The sequence below is a fragment of the Silurus meridionalis genome, chromosome 21 (genome assembly GCF_014805685.1).
Source record: "Silurus meridionalis isolate SWU-2019-XX chromosome 21, ASM1480568v1, whole genome shotgun sequence".
NCBI lineage: Eukaryota > Metazoa > Chordata > Actinopteri > Siluriformes > Siluridae > Silurus > Silurus meridionalis.
The window spans coordinates 4,996,548-5,013,676 of NC_060904.1; the positions used below are offsets into that span (position 1 = coordinate 4,996,548).

General features: G+C 37.9%; 1 protein-coding gene across 2 annotated transcripts in view; it reads right to left on the minus strand.

The window, feature by feature from the left end:
* The window catches only part of stau2 (staufen double-stranded RNA binding protein 2), an 89,928-nt gene that overhangs the window by 35,861 nt on the left and 36,938 nt on the right, over positions 1-17,129 (minus strand). Inside the window, exons 8-12 of one of the 2 annotated variants that reach the window (XM_046833527.1) lie at positions 16,672-16,884; positions 16,093-16,230; positions 13,201-13,332; positions 11,883-11,946; positions 5,268-5,557 (exon numbers count right to left, since the gene is read on the minus strand). In XM_046833527.1, coding sequence (XP_046689483.1) covers positions 5,268-5,557; positions 11,883-11,946; positions 13,201-13,332; positions 16,093-16,230; positions 16,672-16,884 — 837 coding nt within the window. Of the gene's footprint in view, positions 1-5,267; positions 5,558-11,882; positions 11,947-13,200; positions 13,333-16,092; positions 16,243-16,671; positions 16,885-17,129 lie in introns of both variants that reach the window. The other variant, XM_046833526.1, reaches the window with a different exon arrangement.

Sequence of the window (17,129 nt, forward strand, 5' to 3'; positions counted from 1 at the left end):
TGAATTTATGTAAGAAGTGGTAGCTCAGTGGTTAAAATGTTAGGCTTTCGATTTAAAGGTTGAGAGTTCAAATCGCAGCAAGGCCATGATGCCACTGCTGGGCCCCTGAGCAAGGCTCTAACCCTCACCTGCTTGGTTGTGTAAATCACATAATTGTAAATCGCTCTCGATAAGGGCGTGTGTCAAATGTAAATGTAATGCATCATCACTGGCTTTGGTAAAACTGAATGAGCATATTGTTTGGTTCATGAAAATAAACGTTTGCTGGAAATAATGAAAAACGAATGGAGAAAAAGAGAAAGTATGAAAGCATGTGTTATAAATTACAACACTCACTCCATTATTTCTGCCCTATTTCCACCAGATATTGGCAGAGCCAAGAGGGAAATAATAGCATACATTTACAGACACACAAACACACACACACAATTAGAGAGCAAAAGGGAGAATAGAGAAAAGAATAGCAAGAATCTTAAATCACAATCATTTCATCCCATCAATTCATTGTACTTCCTGTACTGAGAAGTGTATTTAAATGGTTACAATTACACGTGAAAGACGTGTTACTCTCAAATCTGAAGGCGTTTGCCATTTCGTCGTCAACAACCTTTTGCTGCACATCATTGCTTGGTGATGAATGATTAATTTGTTCTGTGTGTTACCTCATACTTATACCCCTGTGAAACAGGAAGTCAATGTCAAATCAAATCTCGAACAATTCAATTTCTAATCACTCAGCTGTGCTAAAAAATAAAAATAAACACACCAATGGGATACAATAAAGGCAAAGCCTTCTTTGCTCATACACTACATGAACAAAAGTATTGGAACTTATATCTGACTTTCCCTGCCATACTGTATATGATTCCTTACCAAACTGTTACCACACGCTTGTATAGGACGTCTTGGATGGGGTAGAAGTAGAATTTCCCTTTTCTTGAACTTGGAGACCCTAACCTGTTTCAACATGACAATGCCCCTGTGCGCAAAATCCAACTTTAAGGATACAATTTAAATGGGTTGGGTTGATGTGGAAGATCTTGAGTGCTCTAACCTCAACCCTACTGAACACCTGTGGGATTAATTGGAATGTCTGCTCACCTCTGTTCCTGATTTTACTAAAACCCTTGTGGATTAATTTGGAAAAATCTCCATGAGCACGCTGCAAAATCTAGTGGAACATCTTCCCAGAAGAGTGGAGGTCTTTATAATAGCAAATGGGGACTAATTGTCGACTGGGATGTCCATAAAGTGTATTTGACAAGGGTACCAATATTAATGGAGAGCAGTGTATATAAGTGCATACAAGATTCTACATCAAATAATAATAATAATAATAAAGTATGCATCACAGTATAAAGTAATCTGAAGGAGTCTCCAGTGTCTTTGCTGCTTTGTTTTCCACCAAGATACTCAGGAAGGAGAATTTCCACTTCGTCAAAAAAAAAAAAAAAACAAGCGGCATTTTATTTTCATGTTAACTTCCAAGACTGATGCGAGGCAACTAGGACAAATAATATGAAATGTGACCTGGTGACGTGCTATTCATTAATCATGGTATGATAGGCGCTAAATTACATTAGGACATGCTGTTATAGGAAAATAATCCACTTTGTGGTGATATCATATCACACCGCTGTGGCATGGATTATTTTCCTATAACAACATGCGCCATGGTGTTTTATTTCTTACATAAATGACATTTGGTACAGAAAAACAGGTAAGGTTTTTACGTCCCGTATCATTTTGCTTTGAAATATGAGTAGGAAGTCCTCCACCAATCCCCCTCCCCTACCCTGAACCAAGACATTTCAACATTTTGTCCTGAAGATGAGTTTGAAAACACACCATGGGTTTGTGATACAGTGTTTATGCGTTACTATCACCAGAGGAAAAGATGAGCTGAATCTAAAAATAAAAATCATTCAAATAAAATAAATATATTCCGTAATTTCCGGACTATTAAGCGCACCCAAATATAAGCCACACCCACTGAATTTTACAAAGATTTTAATTTTGACATAAATAAGCCGCACCTGTCTATAAGTCTACATTGAAACTAATGAACTTTACACAGGCTTTAAAGAAAGACAGTGTCTGTTACACGGCTTGTATCTAAACAGTAGCCTACCAAGAAAGTTATTGTTCACTGTCTTCCTCCTTCCTTTCACAACTATTTCTCTCGAGAGTTCTTCTTTTGGCATCGTTGTGCGTTTAAAAATCACCATCGGTGAAGCTTTTCTCCCGATGCCGTGCAGCTCAGAACACAGGTGAAGTGCGTTTTTTCATGCCCGGGTGTTTTCAGCGTGACGAATGATTCGCATTTCCTGTTGACAGTCCGAGAGAGGGGCAGGTCAAACGTTAAAGGAACCTCATCCATATTCATGATGTGGTGCGGCCCGATTCAGTGGGAGCGCATCTGATTTAATATAAAGAGTTTCATTGGTTCACCTGAACCCATTCGGCAATTTCATTGGTCTAATGTTATGGGGCTCAGATTTTTGGCATGAAGCTTGTGAAACCGGGAAAAACCCCGGAAAAATCCAGAAATTAGCCGCTTCGTTGTTTAAGCCATGGGGTTCAAAGCGTTGGAAAATAGAAGCGGCTTATAGTCCGGAAAATACGGTATATATAAAAATAAAACGTCAAATTTAACATACATTGAAAAAAATCATTAAATAAATAAAAACATTATACAAAAATATATATAATAGTAATCAAAATATATAAAAATATAATAGAATGAAATTGAAAATATATAAAAAACAAAAATATATATAAAAAATACAATTAATAACTAATCATTAAATACTAAATTAAATTGAATAAAACAAGAACATAATGGAAAAACCTCAATAATAACACAAAAAATATACTTCAAAAATGTAATCATTTTGTTATTATTTTAAAAAATCCAAAATGAATTATTCGCTGCTCTTTTTCCCTGCAGATTGAACCAGAATCGATTTTCCAATGAATCATTTTTACATGTGCGACTCCAACCTAAACCATCCTAATTTACAAACTATTAAATAAATGTATAATAAATCTCATCATAACTCAAACCAAAGAAAAAGAAGTGTTGAATATTTTCTTATTTGTATGAATTATTATATTTTATTGTTTTTTTTATTATTATTATTATCTAATTGTATATTGTTTATATTGAATATTTTATTTTGGTTTTATATATTACTTACTTATTTTCTCTTTTTTATTTCATTTTGTTTGAATAATTTTTTATTTTAGTTAGTTTTTATGTATTTTATTTGTTTTATGTTTTGTCTTTTTATTTATTACATTGTTTATTTAAATAAATTACAAGTTCTTATATATTTTGCTTATGTTTTTTATGTTGATTTTATGTAGCTTTTTTATTAAAATTTTTATTTTATTAAATCAAGTTTTTATAGATTTGGTTTATTACTATATATTTAAGTTTTATTTAGTTCTTTGATTAATATTTTATTCCTTCTGATCTTCTGACACATATCGTGTTCTTCTATGTTGTTCTTCACTGAAATGACTGCAAGCTTTAACTCAATCCTGTGCTGTTTATGTCTCAGGTTCAACTTAAGAAACCAAAACGCTTCCACAAAGGCACATCGAGCACAGTTATATCAAATGTTTGTACTGTGTGTTATTAAAAACACCTGGTGTTAAACACACATACACGCACACACACACACACACACACACAAGTGTTTCTAGTCATCAACCAGATTTCCTTTAAATAGCATGTAGCCAAAGGGAAAGACCCAAACCACAACACCCCCCTCACACACATACACACACAAAGGCACACACAAAGGCGCGCGCGCACACACACACACACACACACACACACACACACACACACACACACACACACACACACACACACACACACAGTGAACACAGTCAGGACAGGTGCTTATCCTTTTGTCAAGAAATTAAAATAGACACCGTTTTATTTCTCTTTAGTTACCGAACTAGTCGTGTATGTGACAGCTTAATATGATGATTTATGCTAATAAACACCAGACACAACACGATTCTGCATTTATAAAGGGAAGAAGGTATGGAAGGAGAGAAGAAAAAACAAGAAGAAGGCAAAAAAGAGAGAGAAAAAAAGAAGACAAAACAATAAGGAAAAGGTAAGGGAAAGCAATGATTGATGGAGAGGGGGGAGGAGGGATTACAATGTGCACCTGCACTGTGTGTGTGTGTGTGTGTGTGTGTGTGTGTGTGTGTATGTTAGTGAGCTAGTGGTTGAACCTAGACGATGTGGGGCCCCCAGGCAAAATACATGCATGGGGCCCTTCTGACAGATCTTTGTTGTTATTATGTCTACAGGTTACCCAGAGACACAGGGAATTTGTGTACATTTAAAATCAGTCAAAACACATCGAAAAAAAACAGTGTGTTTCGCAAACAGAAAATCATATTACATTTAAAAAAAAAATGTAATACAATGGTTTATTGAAAATCAACGTTGACATACAAACAAGAACAAAATTATTGGGACGTCTGAATTTTCCAGCCATGTTTGGTTCTTCCCAAAACTGGAAGTTGGAAGCACACAGCTGTATATGTATTTTTTATATATATATATATATATATATATATATATATATATATATATATATATATATATATATATATATATATATGTAGTGATGCGTGGCATGACATTTTTCCTTTATTTAAACTAGAAGATGCAAACCTGTTCCCACCTGTGTTCACAAAGCCAGCTCCATTAAGATCTACATGACTTGAAGAGGAAGATCTTAAATGGCCTTTACATCAGCCTCTTCCAAACCAACTACCTGCATGTCCTCACATGTTTTGTTTATTTCTATATATTTCTTTTAATCTGTTTTTATATATTTGAATATTATTCGGTTAAGTCCCATTTAATAGAGTACTACATAGAATAGAGACACAATTTTACAAACAAGACACTAAATTGTGCGTTGCAAAACTATGCCATCTATGTGACTACATCACTGTCTGTGATTTTGTCTCAAACCCTGAAATATCACAAGGAAGTATATGCACTGATTGCAAGTTACTATACAAAAGTGATCGGCTACATCGCAAACCGCAAACTATCCTATCCGTGTAATCTGCTACGTCCCAAATGACTATACTAAGTTTATACAGTATGTCTAAATAGTGCATAAACCAAGTATATAAGGTTGACTGCCTACAATGTCCCAAACTGCCCTTTGCACACTGCATTACTACTGTAAACTTCTCCACCACACATGGCTAGTTTTCTTTACCTGGAAGCCCTGAATATGAGCGAGGTACTCGAGCTGCTGTGATGGCTGAACAGAGCTGCAGGGGATTATAGGTGTTTTTGGCGTTTTGCTCAGCAGCTCCCGTGCGATGGCGGCTGTCTTGGAGACGGTAGTGTTGTAAAACGGTGCCTGGCTCACTTCTTTCGGGTTCATGTAGGTCACAGAGGTCACGGGGGTCATAGGGGTGACGGAGGGGGCGACGCCAGCTTTATTCCTGCTGGCCTCCATCTCCTGGTAGACGTCGGGCGAGAGGTGGAGGATTCCTTTCTGCGCTGCAGGACGAGGAAGGAGAACAGGCATCGGAAACAGGCAATGAAGGACACTGACACAGTAACAGGAGTGTTGTTATGGTTGTTTGGTGAACTTATTTTCATTTATCTTTCGAAAAGATTTATGGCCATGTTCCTTTCAAGTTTAAGTAAATTTATTCACCAGAATATGATGGATTTAATGTTGAACTGCTGCTGCAATCATAAAGACTCATCTCAGATTCCCTGACCTTTTACAATATACCCACACTATTATTATAATATTCGCCTTTACAGTATACAAGGTTTAAGATCTAGAATCCAAATATCTGTTATCCAGAAGAAGCATGGCTTCCTACACGAGTCTTTCTTGCAATTTTTGTTCATGATGTCTCTGAATAGTGATCTAAAGCTACATCTGGACTTCTTCGAAATTAAAAAAAAAAATTGTATTGTTCAGATAAATGGAATTAAACTCAGTGCCACTGACGTGCTAAGCAGAAAAAATGTGCAAGCTTGCTTTTTTTCTTAAATTGGGTGACAAGTTAAAGTGGTGTAAGACAGCTGGCCTCAGCAGAGCAAAAGAAATGCTGCCATTTCTCAATACTCAGGCATGTCCAAATCATGTGGACGTTTCCCAAATGTTTGGATGTGATAGTTACCGTGCTGCTGTGGTCAGGGGTGCGTTAAAGAGGCTATTAAATCACAGGGGTAAATGCTGGGCTTTGCCAGTGATGCATTTCTGTAACTCATTACACATAAAAAAGTATGCGCTTAGGGTCTTGCTTGTGCTTTTAAAAAAAAAAAATAAGCAGTGATGAATTCAGGTTCACTCAACAACAATATTAAAGCCGAAGTGTAAGCCAGGATGACCTCATCAGCGACGTTAAAAAAAAAGCACATAAAGGCTCAATAAAGACAATAATTACCCAATTTTTTTAACCCCGATGTCTTTATTTGGAGTGAAAAAAAAAGCCTAAGCAACAGATGCTTGTCTTTACTAACCTTTTTTGATAGTTTTGCACAGTTTTGGATGCAGTATACATTATTTTATATTATAAGGCAGGGGTCCCCAACCACAATGCCACAGACCAGTACCAGGAAGTGTATTATTTTGTACTGGGCTGCAATAAAAAAAACTTTTACATTCTTATTTTATTTCCATTTTATTGATTTTTGCAGTCTACACCATGTTGATTTAAATTTTTTTTAAATGTCCACTTCTATCCAAGCCAATTTCCTATACTTCTTTCAATCGCATTGTTTTCTATTCATGAATAAATTTCAGATACCACTGATTCAGCATTATGGTGAGTTATGATACATTTTCATTATATGTAAAAATTTAATTAATAATGAAATCATATAATATGTGCAATAATAATTTAATATGCATGCTATTGTGTTTAGGTATGTATAAAATACATGTTGTGGAAATGCCCCTCATTTGTGTATACTTACTCTCCTTAGTTCACCCCCTCACATTTCACATCTTCTCAAGAGACAATACAAATGAAATCAAACTTTAAACTGTCCTCTAAAAATAACTCAACATACAGCCACTAAATAATTGTCTAAATAACTGCCAATAAAACTGAGTGCACCCTAAGTAAACATGTCAAAACTGTGTCCAAAGTGTCAATACTTTATGTGAGCGCCATTGTTATCCAGCACAGCCTTAATCCTACTGGGCATTGAATTCACCAGAGCTGCACAGGTTGTTGCTGGGATGCTCTTCCACTCCTTCATAATGACATCACGGAGCTGCTGCATGTTAGACACATAGCACTTCTCCACCTTCCGCTTGAAAATGCCCCACAAGTGCTCAATAGGTTTCAGGTCTGGAGACATACTCGGCCACTCCATCACCTTCACCTTCCTCAGCAAGACAGTCGTGCACTTGGCGGTGTGTTTGGGGTCATTATTATGTTAAAAATCTGCCCAGTTTCTGAAGGGAGGGCATCATGTTCTGCTTCAGAATATCACAGTACATGTTGGAATCTATGGTTCCCTCAAATTAGCCACAACTCCCCAGTACCAGCAGCACTCATGCAGCCCCAGATCATGATGGTACCACCACCATGCTTGACTGTAGGCAAGCTTCGTGTTACACTCTTCCAGGCACACGGTGCGCACTTCCAGTTTCGCGGGGCGCATTTCCGGGTCGGCGACCATCTTGCCGTTTTTCCCACGCCTTTCCGGTATTTAAGGACCCCAAAGACTTTAGCTGGGCGCTAGATTATCTCACCGGCTTCCTTTAGTCGCTGGGATTATTCTTGCCACCCTGCCTGCTCTGGATTCTGTTCCTGTTTCTGTTCCTGATTCTGATCCTGACCCCTGTTCTGCCCTGCCTCTGGTTTTGAACTTTGGACTGGTTGTTTGGTTTGTGTTTCTGCCCTCCCTGTATTGCTCAGTTTGCTGGCTTTGATTTTTTGGAGTTTGATTTCAGTTTTGTTTTTGTCTTCCCTGCATCGCCCTGTTTGCCTGTGTTTCGACCCTGGACTGTTGTTGGACTTTGTTTTTGCCTTTGCCCATTGCTCTGTTTACTTTTGTTAAAGCCTGTTTTCTCCTTAACCGCCGTCGCATCCAGCATTTGGGTCCTCACTCACCTAGTCACCCCTGTTCCTGACAGAATAATCTTGCCTTGCATCGTGTCCCATAAGATCCTTACAGTTTATCTTAATCTATCAGACGACAGGACATGGTTCCAGTAATTCATGCCCTTGGACAGGTTATCTTCAGCAAACTGTGAAAAACTGTGAGCCAGCTTTAGAAGTGGCTTCCTTATAGGAAGATGGCTATGCAAACCGACTTATTGCAGTGTGCGGCGTCTGGGCTAAAACTGACTTTCCGCTTCTGCAAACTCTAAAGCAATTCTTGCAGCACTCTTGCATGTTTTTTGAGGGCAACTTCTTTAATGGACCCTTGCAAGAACTGTTCCGAGTGGGGCCCATTTTGGAGAACCTCTGTATGACCCTGACCACTGTACTGTACTGTAACTCCAGGGTATTACTGATCATCTTAAAGTATTGGCCATCTTTGTGAATAGCAAAAATTTTAATTCTGAAAAATCCTCAGTTTTCTTTGCCATGAGGTGCCATGTTGAACATCCAGTGGTCAGGATGAGAGAATTGTACTCAAAGCACCAAATTTTAACTGCTCTAATACAAGATACACACATTTGTATGGTCCTGTCAAGCAAACAAAAACAAAACATGAATGTACTGATGTAGGTCAATGTTTCAATTCATCCCAAAAGTGTTCAATAGGATTGGGTTCGAAGATCTACAGCAGGCAGCTCAAGAATTTCCTCTACAACCCATGTAACCCATATTGTCATGGAGCTGGCTGTGTGTATGGGAATATTGTCATGCTGGAGCAGGTTTGGGTCTCCAAGTTCCTTGGGATTTGTGGTAACTTTGACAAACCCAATATGACTGGAAAACTCAAGCATTCCAATACTTTTGTCCAGTGGACAAAAAGGAACCTTTTAGCTCCCGGAAGTAGAAACATTAGTGACTGGATGCGGTTTATTAATCACCAAGACCACATTCAACGTTTGCCACTCACCGGTCATCGTTAGCAGGTACAACGTTTACGAAATTAATACCACCACTCTGCTACAATTGCTAAAGATTGCAGTTTGCATAAACAGCTCCATCCCTAATTCTTTAACAATGATGGAACTATAATGAATGGACATTCTGGGCCACCTAGATGAGGACAGGTTCCCTTTAAAGTCTGGTTCCTCTCAAGGTTTCTTCCTCATGCTGTCTCAGGGAGTTTTTCTTGCCACAGTCACCACAGGCTCACTCATTAGGGACAAACTTATAAGGAACAAACTTATAGGCACTAAATGTAAAAATGTAAAAACTTTTGTAACTTTTTTTCTTTGTAAAGCTGCTTTGGGACAGTGTCCATTGTTGGAAACGTGCTACAAATAAAACTGAATTGAATTTCAAGACTTTTTTTTTTCACAAATGTAATTCCATCAAAAAAATACCGAAAACAAAGGTTTCAATGCAACACAAATGCAAAAGTTTGAATTCAAGACACAAATATCTAGGAAGCAGAAGATCAAATACATAAATCTTGTTCACGATTGGTGCAGAAGCAGTTCTCTCTTTCCCAGTCTCTTTCTCTCTCTCTTTCTGCCTGTGTGTGAATGTAAACAGAGATTCTGTAGGAAATTTAAAGGACTGTGTATAAAGGCAATGCTGAACACTGGTGTCTTCTATAAACCGGATTAGTCTCAAACAGTTCATCACGCCACATTGTTTGGACGTTTTAAGTCCTCCTGACTTTAACGATGTGTGTATCATATCTGAGCATTAAAAACACTCGTGGAGTTCTAAAGCCGAGAAGACAGAATGCATGCAAATCACATTCTGGGGGCTAACTAGTGGAAAAGAAGTGCACACACACACACACACACACACACGTCTGCTCTGGATCCTATCAGAGCTAAAGAACTGTAAATTACAGTCATTACAGTGACAGCAAAAGCTTACAAAGTTTACAGAGCGAGTGCGCACTGATAGTGTCGTACAGCAGCACAGAGATAAGAGCCAGCCAGAAAAACGTCTCTGTTCCAGTGCAAAAATGCGCTTCAACCCAACGAGGGCCCACAAACAGAGACAAATCTCCGTCCCAAACCACACACTGCTGCATTAAGCGTATACATAAGTGCTGGGTTAAATCAGAATGTATTTTGGTAGCTTTTTGCATGATATAAATGAGAAAAATTGTGCATCCCAAAAACATAATATGATCATTTAGAATAATCCAGACTCCTGACAATTATATACTCCTGGTATTAGGGATCTAGACTCCTCAGGGTCAAGATTCTAGACTCCTGGGTGTAAGGGTTCTAGATTCTTTATTGTCAAGTCTCTAGGCTTCTGGGTGTGAGGGTAATAGATTCTTATGTCAGTAGTTTCTAGACTATTGGGATTGAGGACCTTGACTTTTCAATGTCAAGATTCTAGACTTCTTAAAAGAAACTATAGACCAGAGTTTAGACACTTGGATGTAAAGGGGTTGATGTCCAAGACTCTTTAATGTTAAGGTTCTAGACTCATTCACTACAACTGCACACCAAATTCAAGACTCTGGAGTGTAAAGGCTCTAGAATGTATCATGTGAGGGTTTTAGATTTTTAAATATCAAAGTTCGGGACTTCAGGGTGTGAGGGATCTAGACCCTTGAATGTCAAGGATTTAGACTTTTTAACTGAGACTGTTAAGAAGTTCTAGTCTCCTAGGTGTGAAGGTTTTAGAATCTTCATTATCAAGAATCTAGATTCATTCACTGCAACTGTACACCAGATCGTAGACTCTGGAGTTTAGAGGTTTTAGGCTCCAGTATGTGAAAGTTCTGGACTCTTAAATGTCAAGGTTTTAGGCTCCTGGGTGTGAGGGTTCTAAACTCTTTAATGTCAAGATTCTAGACTTTTGGGTGGGAGCGGTTTAGACTCTTCAATGGCAAGATTCTAGAGTCTTGAGTGCGAGGGTTCTAGATTCCTCAATGTGAAGGTTCTAGACCTATGGGTGTTAGCAACTTGAAACTTCTAGACTAGTTCTAGACATCTTAACTTAGACTGTAGACCAGGTTTTGGGCTTCTCAGTGTGAATGTGTTAACTCCCAAGACTCTTCGATGTTAAGGTTCTAGACTCTTGGAAATTAGAATTTCAGAATCTTAAATGTCAAGGATCCAGAGTCATTCACTGCAAATGTGCACCCGATTCTAGACTCTGGAGTGTAAAGGTTTAAGACTGCAGTATGGCAAAGTTTAAGATTCCTATAATATGATTATTTAGAGTAGTCAGAAATATATATATATATATATATATATATATATTTAGAGTAGTCAGAAATATATATATATATATATATATATATATATATATATATATATATATATATATATATATATATATATATATATATATTTTAAAACAAGTATTTATAGTATATATTTTTACACTTTTTTTTTTTTTTAATCACTGTGATCCCATGATCCATCTTTGTTTGGAATCCTGAGATAAAGTCTATTGCATTAGAAAGGCCGTTTAAAGACAGCAGTTTTATTAGGATACCTATTTTAAGGCACAACATCCGATAATTATGATCACTAAACAATGATAAAGATTGAAATGTAAAAAAAAATAATAATTAAAACAGACATTTCGATTGAAAATTCATGGGTAATATTTGTCTCGTACTGGCCCTGTCCTAAACTGCACATGAAATAGATTGAACACGCAGCATCTCACACACACACACACACACACACACACACACACACACACACACACACACACACACACACACACACAAAATCTCTTACTGTTAGAGGTGGCTTCAGGGAAAGTGGCCCGTTGTCCATTCCAGCTTTTGTTGTCCATGTGTGCCTGATGAGCAAGGGGATGCCCAATGTCACCCACAAACACACACACACATACACACACACGCGCGCACACAGTAGAGGAGTGAGTGAGATGGAAAAAGCACCTTTGTTAAGCATGTTACACAAGTTAATCTTCACTAGTACAGGAAGAAGAGAATTGAGACCTTTCAGCTAAATCCTACACAGTCGACTAAAATGAAGTGACACACACACACACACACACACACACACACACACACACACACACACACTTTTGGATAGTGCGAAGATTCCACACTGGGCTCTACACTCCTCACTCTTCTACACTCTTCATGTTAGAAGTGTTCTTGACTTCCTCAGTATGATTCTAGACTCCTCACTGTGAAAGGCTGAGAAGTCCTAGAGGAAAGATCCCACTGCTGTAGATATAGACTGTACAGTGAATTTCTACACTCTGGTGTTAAGCTTCTCAAATCTTCAGCAGGTATTCTAGACTTCTTATTTTGAAGGGTTCTAGAGGTTACATGCTTATGTGAGTTCTAGCCTCTACCATGTTGTTAATAAAGTCCATAGGTTTGATGGGTTTAATAAATCTAGAGTCTATAATGTCAAGGTTCTAGACTCATGGGTATGATGGTTCTAGACTATTTATTGTCAAGGCTCTAGACTCCTAGTTGTGTGGGATCTAGGCTCTTCACTGTCAAGTTTCTAGACTCCTATGTGTGATAGTTCTAAACTTCAGAATGTGAGGGTTTAATACTCTTCAATGTCAAGGTTATTGACTTTAGGCTTTGAGGAATCTAGACTATTCAACGTTGTGGTTTTAGACTTCTGGGCGTGAGGGATCTAGACTATTCAATGTCATTGTTTTAGACTTCTGGGTGTGAGGGATCTAGACACTGCAATGTCATGGTTCTAGACTTCTGGGTATGAGGTAATGTTTTATATACCATATCATAGACTCTGGAGTAAAAAGATTCTAGATTCCAGTATGTAAGGTTTCTAGACTTTTAAATTTTAAAGTTTCTCTAATCTTAAGTTTCTAGATACCTGGGTGTGACAGTTGTAGACTCTTTATATCAAAGATAATCACTGTCAGCAGCTGTGTCCCAAATGGCAAGAAATTCTGCAAGTGTTCCAGTCTATCCACTACTCTGTGTGTGTGTGTGGTGCTCTATGGTTATGTCATCGTGTTGCTGATTTTCAGAACGGAACAGGAGTTGACGGAAACGCACAGTCATTAACATCTGGATGTGTGTGCGTGTGTGTGCGCACTGACCTTCTCCTGTGTGTTCTGAATAGGCGTGGATGCTTTGTAGCCCAGATGGAGCAGCATCGCCTCTGCAGCTGTACGTTTAGCAACTTTTTTATTCGACCCTGTTCCTGAGGTCACTTCATCACCCACCTTCACCTATTCTCACACACACACACAGAAGCACACACACTTATTTAAAAAAAATATTACGTAGTCAAAAGGGTTGAACCACATTAAATTAATCACAATCCGTCTGAAAAAGGCAAAAAATAAATAAACAAACACAATGTACTGAATCTAAAAATACATATTATAGTGATATTTATCATGTATATTCAAACAATAATCGTCCACTTTATTAGGAACACCTTCACAATCTTGCCATTATCTAATGTCTAATCATGTAGAACTAATAGACAACAATAGGCAGACAACAGGTCACGAGCTTCAGGTAATGTTTACGTCAAACATCAGAATGGAGAAAAGATGTGAACTCTCCTGGGAGTCTTGAGAATTGAAACAGAAAAGTGTAAAAGGAATTCCCTAGTAACTCAGTTTCTATAATCACTTTTTAATTCTTTTTAGGAACCGCATCAGGTTCCTCCCTTCTTAGTCAAGAACAGGAACCTGAGGCTATCATTGGGCACACAAACAAACACACTCAAACTAATATTTTGTATATAATTCATTTTAGATTTTTCACAAAATGACGATATACTCAAATTGTTGGGCAACAAGAGTTGAACCCAACGTGGTCTTCCATATTTGTGGCCCATCCATCTCAAGGTTTGATCTTTTGTGCATTCTGAGATGCTTTTCTGCTCACTATAGTTGTAAAGGGTTATATTATATATGTAATGATATCTTTCCTGGCAGCCAGTCTGGACATTCCCTCTTATCAAAAGGTGTTTCCACAGTGGGTTTTTTTTTGTTTTTGTTCTTGTATAAACTGTAAAGACTGTTGTGTCTGCAATTCCCAGGAGATTAGTAGTTTATAAAACACTTCAAACCAGTTCACCTGACACTAACTGACAGAGATCATACTTTGTTTTTCGTTCTGGAAGAATGAATTTTACGCATTGTATTTGCTAGAAAGGGGTAAGAAAAAATCTGCCAGTAGAATAAAGCAATTAAGAAATTACAGGACATAAACTACGTTTTTTTGCAGCACATCCTTCCCAGCTCGGTCCCTCTGCCTGGCCAATCCCTTTAAATTTCATAAAATGCCTGCTTGGCTAAATAATATACAATTAAATACACATTTTTATTATATTGATTAAATTGAGTAATCAATGAAATTGACCCAAATTAAATTGATAAAATAAAGTTACATAAATTAAAAATTTAATTAAAAGTTGATAATTGGGTAATACAGATTTATGTGTTTTTTACATTTATTATAAAATTTTCTAAAGATATGAACTTCCCCAGAGTCTTTTAAAACATGAGTGTCTGTACTTCTACTTGAGCGAAGGATGTGTGTACTTTTGCAATCTATGATTGCAAGTATTTATACTCTCATGTGAGTGTTTTCTCACATGACTTTTTTTTATTCAAATATTGCTGGAGGAAAACATGTGGTATCAAAGAACAACTTGAAAATATTTACAATATAAATTCAGTAATAGCAGCAGCAGTCAAATACAATGACTACTAGTAGTTTTGAGAAAGTTCTGGAAATTCCTTCTGGGTATCAACAAAGCAATATAATCAGTACAATCCTAAAAATCATTCATCACCCATTCTGGCTTTTATACAGCACATGATTTTAAATACAAATATAAAATAATCTAAGGCATGTGACCTATTCTTCATTTTCATTTCCTTATATTTTCCAGCAATTTCCTTTGATTGCTGCATCCTTGTTGTGATAAAATAAAGCCAGTGGTTGCAAAAAAAACCCAAAAAGAAAGTCTAGCATAAACAAAAGTGTAAAAAACATCTGGAAATAACTGACATGAATTTATCAATCAGCATGAATATATATGCCATATTTTAATCCTAAGTATCTTTCGTCATATATGTACATCAAATTTTTCTTCTGAGGCGTCTTCTATAATGTTTCTATGAAGTGGTTTTAAAACACAGGTGGAGTTTTTATACCCAGAATCAATCAAACACCAATTTAGCTAAACACAATTAGCAAAAGTAAATCAAATAAACCTAGACATCTCTTCAAACAATGAAAAAACTCTGGCAAAATCAGAACATGATGTGCATGATACACTAAACAAACAACAGTATTTGGATGCTTGAATTTTTTATTCATATGTGGTTCTTCCCCAAACTGTTACCACAAAGTTGGAGGCACACAATTCTATAGGGTGTCTTCGGATGTGGGAGCATTTCATTTTCCATTCACTTGAACTAGGAGACCCAAACCTGTTCCAGCATGAAAATGCTCCTGTGTGAAAAGCAAACTCCATGAAGATATGCTTTAAATGGGTTGGAGTGGAAGATATTTAGTGGCCTGCTATAGAGCTCTGATCTCAACCCCTAATGAACACCTTTGGAATGAAGATAAACACTGACTGCACCCCAGGCCTCCTCACCTCATCTTCTTTAGTACCTGACTTTAGTAACAAGCTTATAGCTGAATAAGCACAAATCTCCTCAAGCATTCTCCAAAATCCAGTGGAACATCTTCCCAAACAAGTGGAGGTTATTATAACAGCAAATGGGAACTAAATGTGAAATGGGATGTTGAAAATGCACATGGTCAGATGTCCACAAACTTTGCCATACAATTTTGTATTTCTGTGGTATTGTGTTTTTTAATAATCGCTATAATATTGAAATACAGTGAATAAAAGCGAAAAAACAGCTTGACACTTTTTTGTTAGATATGACCTGCTTTTATTATGACTATCCTGATTAGGATGATTTTATGTTTGTGTGTGTGTGTGCATCTAGTACCTGCATGATGAACTCTCGGCGGCGTGGCAGGCCCCTCTCGGAGAGCAGTGTGTACTCGGGCTCTTTCTCTCGTTTAGCCTGCTGGATCTGTGCGAGTCGGCTGATGGGGTTCACGCCTTGACCGTACTCCGGCCCTGCCTGTGAGGAGACCTCACACACACACACATACACATCCAGAGGTCTAAGTCTGCATGTGAAAACACTTCTTCACCCTCAGTGTTACACTTCAAATCTGTCAGTCATTTCTCTCTCTTTTAGTCATGTGTCTGACAGCATGTCTGTCTTCCAGCGTCTCTATCGATCAGTGCCTGTCTGCAAGTAATTTGTCTGTGTGTCTGTCACTCAGCATGTCTCTCTGTCTACCAGTTGGTCTGTCTGTGTGTCTGTCTGTCAATTAGTGCGTCTACCACTGTGCATGGTAGTGTGTTTGCCTATCTACCTGTCAATCTGTCAGTCAGAATTTCTGTTTGTCAATCAGTGTGTATAATTGCATACAATTTTGTCTGTTCCATCCACCCATCCACCCATCCATCCATCCATCCATGGGAGGTGTGTAACACCCCTATTAAGCAGCCTAACCTTGAGTATGGTCTTTGGCCGTTTCTTATAATGCACTTTGGGCTTCTCCACCACAGGGATGAAGGGCAGCTTCTTCAGCTCTTGCAGGATGGAAAAAGCGGCACGCTTCTTCGAGAGCTTCTTGCTGTTGCCCTCACCCTCAGCCGAGAACTCGCCCACCGTCACGCGGGTCAGGAAGCTCTTCATGTGCGGCGGGCCGCTCTCCTTTAGTACCTGGGGAAGAAGGAGGATGAGAAGGTCTGTGAGACGTGGAAGTAATGTACGCATTAGACATTAAACTTTGGAGTTAACCAGAATGCAGCTGGGCACTCTGCTAACTAAATCAAATGTTTCGATGTTCAGATTCACATCATTTGTTTTAGACCATATGGACACGTGCACTGACAATGTCACTAGGGTCAAACACGTGAAATGCTTTCCTAATCAGAAGCCGTGGATGAGGTCCATCTCCTGCTGAA